The following is an 8,292-nucleotide window of genomic DNA, read 5'->3' as shown; positions in this document are numbered from 1 at the left end:
ACTATTTTTCTTCTTTAAACACAGCTGTTTGCAGCGATGCATGGCCACTCCCAGTATATTTGCCCTATACATTCTAAGTTGGACACTTTAGTTTACCCTGCATCACTTCTTGTAGTGGCTGTTGTAGTGCAGTAGTTTAAAGAGCTAAAGATGTCCAGTTGGGGGCTGGTTGGGGTGGTTGGATGGTTCATACACCAGATGTTCTGTGCATAGGCCAGGGTTCATTTCCCGTTTGTGACCAAGAGTCAAGATTGATTTATGTTAAGTTATGTAAGAAAGTTAACAAACATACATTTCATAATTTAAGAAAGTGAACTTAGTTATTTTAACACAAAGTAGGATCTTTTTGGTGCCTAAAACTACTTGATGATTTGTGACTATGTAGGATCAATAACTGTAACACAACGATGGTGAAGCAAAGGACATTTTGTTTTAGTGCTGTTGCATCTTATCCAGCCAGGATAAGTTGGTTACCGACCTGGTGACAGGCATTCACAATATGTGTAATAACTACAAGGAAATAACCAATGTTCTGACTCTTGTTTCCTCATGTAAGTCATATAGAGACAGTTTGATAAGCAGTTAAAACTCCTTGTAGAACATTTGTACATGTAAAGTCCATTCAGTATGAAGTTAGAAAATGAAAGCAAAAGACAGACTTCTGCTACATCTACGGCTACATCGGTTATCGCCTGCTAATAATAGATCCAGAGCAACAGATCTTCATCACCTCAGCTGGTGTTTATTTAATCACAAGCACTGGCAGCATCTCCATCTGCAGTGTTATGTCATTATCAGTCAATTTGTTACAATAAAATCCATAGTGTGTTGGTTTCATGAAAAGTGCCCCCATCGTCTCCAATCCAAAAGCAAAAACACTTCCATTTTTTTACTTGCTAAATCTGCCTCCGACCCCTCAGCTTTCCCAAGACACTGTCTCACTCGTACACTCCTGCATGAATACATATTGGATATCAGATATGAGTCATTTCCAAACTATGGAAGCTGCTTGCATGTTTGCGTGTTCCCTGACATGATAAAGTCACGACTTCTGAGGCAAACTTCTTTCAGTTCCTTTGTCACGGTGGAGGCCCGGTCTCTTGTTCAACACTGTTGGTTTGGTTCAGTAGTGAGTCCTGTTCAGTGGGTGCCATTATTGTCCTCGGTGCTGCCCTCTGCTGGTCTCTCAGAGTTTGGAGAACTGAATGAGGTTCCTGTTTATTTCTGCCACGTTCCTGCAGCCTGGATGAGATAAATAGAAATTATTGCTTTCATATTAATGGTCAAAATATGTCAGCATTGTTACTCTGATTCAGCATCTTGACCTCACATCTCTCACCTGATAAAGCCATGGACAAACGGAACTCATCATTTAGGATTTGCAGTACTTCCCTCACTCCTTCCTCACCCTGAAAATCACACAGGAACAATAATTGCTATAGAACACTAGATACAAAATTTACAACGCCTAACATCAGCTTCAGCTTTTAAGACGTGATTGTTCTTTCTACAGAAAAACTCTCATTTATTTAGAAAAATACTTCATACTTTCTGTAAACTCTAATTCTGCATCTCACACAGTGGATCAGATCCTCCACTTGAGACAGCAGAACAGCTCTACAAGTTGCAAACAGTAATTTAACAGTTTAAAACCAATGCAAACCTTGCACCAAGGCCCTAGCTCCAGCAGTGTCAATGACTTTCAAAGATAAACTTTAGCTGTCAAGGACAGCAGCTTAGTGCAGTATGGTCATGTGGGTTAGAAACTAAACAAGAGAGGCAATGTGTCAACAAAGCCAAAGATAGATGTCAGGAATAACATTTCAGTGAAAGACCTTTGAAGTGCTTATAATCAATCCGAAAATATGCCAACAGACACGCATACACAGTATCACACACTGATCAGTGCTGTTGTTTGTACCTTGTAAGCAAGGCCCCACACTGCTGGACGGCCAATGAAAACACACTTGGCTCCCAAGGCCAGCGATTTCAATACATCACTTCCTGTCCTGATTCCTCCGTCCAGATAGACCTCAATCCTGCCCTGCACCGTGTCCACGATCTCTGACAGAGCGTCAATCTGTTGGCGACAGAGTTGAAAATATGATAAACATGTTTGAAACAACAGGGCACATGCTGGAAAACAATGATTTTAACCAACAACCTGCTGGGATTTTTAAGGTACTCTATGTAAAACCGTGACCTTGTTTTTACACTTTTGTTTAAGATATAAGATGATGAAGATATTATATGTTAATAGGGACTTTAAGCAGTGATGTAGTGGAACAGCTACGGCATCTGCCAAACACTCCAACGGTTTGCTGTAGTAATGGAAAGCAACATTAACTCTAACAATGGCAACTTCTATAACTGCCTTCTAACATTTTTTGCTGTGCTCCTGCCTACGGTACACCAGGCTTTCTCCCGTAGTACACTGTTGGGCTACAGCGTCAGGAAATGTTGAGATAGAATTGAGCATGTGCAGTATGGAGACATTAGGAGTATCAACTGTCGCTGCAAAAAATCCCTAATAAGTGATCTTCAGAGGTGCTGGTATGTACAGTCATAAGAGAGGTATCTGTCTTCTCACTCAACTCTTTAATATTAAAACTATTTTGCAGCACTAATCCTCACATTATTACTACTAGAAAGGGAAAAGCTGTTGCTATGACTGAGCAGTAATGTCTCCACTACTGCTACTATTGCTTTGGCTGCTCACTTTTGTACTGATAATGCTACTGCTTACTGTGTCACTGCTGTTACTTTCTGACATGGGTATACACTTGCATTACCTTCTTTAAACATCACATTAACACAAATTGATCTTTAATACAGTATAATTTAAGAGGTAACAGTCAGGAAGTACCGAGGCCGGGCCACCATCCAGCTGTCTCCCCCCATGGTTGGACACGATGATGCCCTGGACGCCATGCTCCACAGCCAACTCAGCGTCCTCCTTGGTCAGGATCCCCTTGATGATAATAGGCAGGCGGGTGATGGACTGCAGCCAGTACACGTCCTTCCAGCTGATGGAGGGGTCCAAGGTGTTGGCCGGGATCCCGTACTCCTCTGGCACAGCCGTCTCCTGCATAACGTGCAACCACTGTGAGCCTCAACTTACAAATGAAATACAAATGTTCTCTGCTTTAAGACTGTTGCTTCTACTTTTACAGATAATGGCAAAACTATTGTTGTGAAGCAACTTTGACACTGCTGGTACATAGAGACTTGCATCCACATTCCATAGGCCATAAAAACAATTTAAAATGCACAAATACATTTAACTTCCTGTCAATATTTCACACAATATAAGTACACAATGTGACTGTGTTTGGTTGATTTGCATTAAAAACAACTGTATGCTCTTTTACATCAGTGAAGGAGTGAATCAAGCAGTCTTTTCTTGTTTGACCTGACTTGTCTTTGCTTTGCCTTGTCTGTTCTTGTTTAGTTTGACCTCATTCAGTCTCATCTTTGTCGTGTCTCATGTCATTGCTTCTGGTTTGTCTGTGAGTTTTGAATATGTTACCTGGAACACTCCATCGAAGTTCTTGACCTTGAGGTGTGGCGGCAGCTTGAACTGGTTGCGGATGTCGTTGCGGCGCTTTCCGGTGTATGGGACATCGACGGTGAGGACCAGGGCCTTATAGCCGAGGGACTCGACGCGGTGCACAATCTGCTCTGACAGCTTCCGGTCCCGGTACACATACAGCTGGAACCAGCGGTAACCGTTTGGAGCTGCTGTCACAATCTCCTCCACTGAGCAGGTGGAGTAAGTGCTGGTGATGTAGCAGGTGTTGAGTGCCTCCGTGGCTGTGAGGCAGAAGATGAGAAATTATTACTATGGTTATTGAAAAATGACATGTTGATTTGAGAAGTCCAGTGTCACAGTAAGCTGCACCCATGTGCCTCAGACTTTCAGAAATGTAAGAGCAGTAATTGGATTATAGCAATCTTATGCTCCCACCTAGTGTTGGCGATGTATACTAACACTGATATTGGTTAAAACCTTGTGTCTGCAAATAAATTATTTTTGTGTGCATTATGAAAAGGGTTTATGATCTCCTCAAAATAGCCTCAGTTATTGTATTTTTTTCTCAACCAATGCAGGAACCTATAACCCTGGAAATGAAGGTTAAACGTGAAAATCAATACTGTAGCAAAGTCTTTGAACCAACAGGAAGGCATATGTCAATAGGTTTTCTCCCATACTTAACCACAACTGCACAGACACACACACACACACACACACACACACACACACACAGACACACACACACACACACACACACACACACACAGACACACACACACACACACACACACACACACTCCTCACCCCGAGCAGTGGCCACCTCTCCTTCATGCCAGGCCAGACAGTGAAAGGCAGTCGGTGCAATACCAACTGGAAAGCTGATTTCCGTCCCCTGCACTGTGGTCCGTGTGTCACTCACTGACACGTCCCGCAGGATGCGAGGCCTCAGACGGATCCTGAGTGTGGAGTACACATGACCGTGTCAAGTATAGGATTGTGTGGGAAATGTGTGAGTGGGCGATATACATTAAAATATCTATCATCGTATACAATATATTTTTCATGTCACAATATAGCGACATATTATTTTATCACCTGAAGCTGTGAATGAACAGACAGTGATGTCTCATTTTGCCTAATTCAGCAAATGAAATAACTGACAAAGCAACGTTCACATCAATCTGAAAATCATACCCACCACCCCCCAGCCCCAAAAAACAAAACAAAGACAATCCGTAATACTCTTTGATTTGAAGGCCCATAATATTATGACACACCATACAGACATGATAGCTGCATTGGCATGAATAGTCTGATTTAATCTCTGATGGTAGACAAATTGTTGGTGGTTCTAACCTCAAGGGGTTTTACTTGAAGGTGTAATTTGTAAGAAATGGTCAGAAAACTCCAAAACTACAGGGGGCAGCATACCGCTAACTGCTCACTATACTCTTTGCAGGAGCTGTCTTCTCCTTGAAAAGTTTATTAAAAACGATAATAATGAAAATCACTGTTAATGCTGTTTTATTTTTTGCAAGCTAAAAATGAGGTATTAGTTATTGATTGCTAAATATTCTTCATAATCTGAGTACGGTGTTTAGAGGGACTCCGACACAATACAGTGTTTTCTTATTCCTCATGGCCCAAAATTCATTTTGTCTCTCAGATGGAAAAAGTCTGGGCGAACCTGTTTTAATCTAAATTTTGGCTACAGCCATCTGACAAATTGCCACTTTAAAATTGTATTTCAGGGAATGGTTAAAAAGGTACATCTAGTCTATCTCATTAGAGTAGTCAGTTAAATACTCATGTCATGACAGCATGTTAAATTTGATTCTATTTTAAATACTCCCACCAAAAACGTTTATCAAACATACCACTTCAGAAAGTATAAGTCAGTAAGACATGTATGTAAATATTCATTTTGCAATACAAGTTATTTTCTGCTTTTTTGAACAAAAAGAAAATCTTGACCTTTGGAACCAAACCAGTCTGTTGACAGAGCACAGCGAAATCTTAATATTCAGTGTTGTCATATGAAGCCGTTCCTTTAAGAGAAATCCTTCTTGAGATGATACCACACTGTTTTTGCGGTCAAGTCATATTTCTTATATTTCTGACTAAGAAGAGACAGACCCTCTGGGACTCTGTCTCCCCAAAGCTATGATTTAGGATCATCTTTCCAAGACACAGACCAATATATATTCCTGCTGACGAAAATGTCTAACCTGACCCCAAATGCACCAGCAAACAAATCCCTAGTAACAACGTTATTAATGCAAAAAAGTTAAATGTGCAGATCCATCACAGTGAGGAAAAACAGTCTTTCAGTCTTTACGGAGACATTAGGAAAGCTGAGAAGTATGCACTTTGTCCCACTGGTGATGCATCTCTCAAAACATTTCCTTATTCACTGCAGGGGGTCTGAGGAACAATGCAGCATCAGCACAGGGTAAAAATGCAACTGCCTGTTTATGATTATACTGCAAGGCATCACAACCACACGTAGTGTACAGTATGTACAGAAATCAGTTACAGCCGTCACACAAAGTCCACCAAACTTTATGGCCTTATATGATCTTTAGTTTTAGTCTTTAAACAATTTGAAGGTGTGATATGTAAGAACTGACCACCTGTCGCATTCAAACTCTGAACAAATATTGGGCAGGATATCATCGGACTCGCCGCTAACTGCTACTAACTGTAGCTGCTGTTAGCTAGTAAGCTCAGTTAACTGTGCCGTTGGCGCAGGTATTAGCTGACTCTGCCTGGACCAGGAGCTCGGAGCACTGGGGGAGTGTTGGTGCTGTTTCCTATTGGACTGTCACCCTACAAAGTGGCTAGAGGCTAGCTGGTTAGCATGCTAACTTCAGTAGATATATCTGCAAGATAACACATAAACGACTGTTCCATTATTACAAAACTGTTATTTCTTCATATTCTGTTGATGATTTTAGTGCATTTATTAATGTTTTGAAGTAAAATTCTGACATACATCTTTTTAAATAACAATGTTATTCATCACATCAGTACAGTGATTTGAGCCGAGGTGGGTTCACACTGTTCTGCATCACTACACATGTTGTACAATGCCTGCATGTCTGTAGTCATTCATTTGGATGAATGTGTTAGATGAAGTTAAAATAAAAAAGCTGTCTTTACATATTTAAACACTACTGAGACACTTAAATTGTTGTATTTGTAGTGACCTTGAATGTCTCGGTAGATGTTGTTTTTCCCACTGTACCTTTTGTAAGCCAGTAGATTGTCGTCCCTGGTGCAGCATTCGTCTGCTCCAGCTGCATAATAATCCCAGGTGGCCTTTGAGAGATGCTCCTTTGCATACTCCTCAAAGTCGGTCAGGCATACCATAGCCATCTCTGCACAGCGACCTCCCTCTCTGTGCGGGAACAAAGATTACCAGTTGTCACTTTGACACTTAGTGATATCGGTTTAGAATAGGGAGGAGATAATCTACCATCAATAAAAAAATCTTATTGAATAATCATGAACACATACAGTACATCAAGTAAGTTCACCATATGCACAGACTTACTGATATTCATAATAACTGTCTCGAGATCAGAATTCAGAATATGTCTTCACTCAATGCTAAACACTGCTGACCTGGACACACATAATTTGTTATTCATTTCCAGTCTTACCACAACCAGACATATCCAGTTTCATCTGGATTTGTTTCTCTACATGTGATACAAATAGCTGCAGGCACCAACAGCAAACAAACTCCAGGTTCAAAATAGAAAATCTAACTACATGCAAGAGTTTACAGCTTTGAGACTTACCGCAAATGATTGATCATTCACAAACAAAATCCCTCATCTCACATGACACGGCCTCCACGAAGGACTGGAGTTGCAACATCACTGTTCAAACTTCCCTCGTGTCACACAGTCAACAACTCCACTGTCAAGCCTCAACATTTTAACATCTGAGCGACTAAAATGACCGTCTAACTTTGAGTTTTTCTATTTGGTTTAAAACAGAGATGAGTCCTTGTGTCTGTGTCAGTCCTTGTGTCCACAATGTTGCTTTTGTGTCAGTCCGAATCAAACTTTCAAAGAGCCGCTATGAAAGCCACTGACAGTGTGTGTGACCTGAGGGCAACCCTTGCTCTTATTGTGTTTACACAAGCTGGAAATGTGCTGATGGTGAATCCAACTATAGTGTGGACAAGAGGCGTCTGACACAGTGCTCTGTTGTCCAGATGGTACAGTAGTACATAAGGACATACACGTTAACACGCTGTATGCACAGGCCTACATGCTAACATGTACAAAACTCTTCTTTTAGCCATCTCCACACTGGCAGTCATGTCAAATAATCAGCTGTGAATGCCGTCCTCAGTGAGTAAGAAAGTTTATCATTAATCACACGTTGTCTGATGCAGATGGTGACACAGCTGCTTACACACAACAGCTGGAGAACATTTAGTCAGGACTACCTGCACCTGGAAGAAGTATTCAGATCCTTTTTGATGTAAAAGGTGCAATACCACAATGTAAAAGCACTCAACAGTTCATCACATTTTATATACAGGTTTTTTAAAAAATAAAGTAACTACATCTGTCAAACTAGAATGGCACTCAGTAAAGTGCATACCTCCGCCATGGCCCAACAGTCTCCTTTAATTCAGTTAAACCCAATCCAACATCAAATAAAACATAATTAAATCCACTAGATCCATTGCATCAAAGTGCACGCACTCACAGAGAAAGGCCACCTAAACACAGTAG

At 41.0% G+C, this 8,292-nt stretch overlaps 1 protein-coding gene and 1 long non-coding RNA gene across 4 annotated transcripts; one reads left to right on the top strand and one right to left on the bottom strand.

The window, feature by feature from the left end:
* Positions 1-722: 722 nt before the first annotated feature.
* On the bottom strand, positions 723-7,569 carry hao2 (hydroxyacid oxidase 2 (long chain)). 3 transcript variants are annotated; one of them, XM_073473389.1, is made up of 8 exons: positions 7,342-7,569; positions 6,783-6,935; positions 4,340-4,491; positions 3,530-3,813; positions 2,867-3,085; positions 1,922-2,080; positions 1,340-1,409; positions 723-1,242 (listed from the first exon to the last, which is right to left on the bottom strand). In XM_073473389.1, the coding sequence occupies exons 1-8, from the start codon at positions 7,356-7,358 to the stop codon at positions 1,187-1,189; spliced, it is 1,110 nt and encodes a 369-aa protein (XP_073329490.1). In that variant the 5' UTR covers positions 7,359-7,569; the 3' UTR covers positions 723-1,186. The 3 variants fall into 3 exon arrangements, with proteins under 3 accessions (XP_073329490.1, XP_073329491.1, XP_073329492.1); XM_073473390.1 differs by lacking the exon at positions 7,342-7,569 and adding an exon at positions 7,201-7,302; XM_073473391.1 differs by lacking the exon at positions 7,342-7,569 and adding an exon at positions 7,092-7,169.
* On the top strand, positions 2,077-3,392 carry LOC141002188 (uncharacterized). Its single transcript, XR_012179621.1, has 2 exons — positions 2,077-2,181; positions 2,836-3,392. It is a non-coding gene; the product is annotated as an uncharacterized lncRNA (long non-coding RNA).
* Positions 7,570-8,292: the final 723 nt, after the last annotated feature.

The sequence above is a fragment of the Pagrus major genome, chromosome 9, assembly GCF_040436345.1.
Source record: "Pagrus major chromosome 9, Pma_NU_1.0".
In the NCBI taxonomy this organism is placed as follows: domain Eukaryota; kingdom Metazoa; phylum Chordata; class Actinopteri; order Spariformes; family Sparidae; genus Pagrus; species Pagrus major.
The sequence above is the reverse complement of the archived record's forward strand: the minus strand, read 5'-3'. Positions and strand labels throughout refer to the sequence as shown.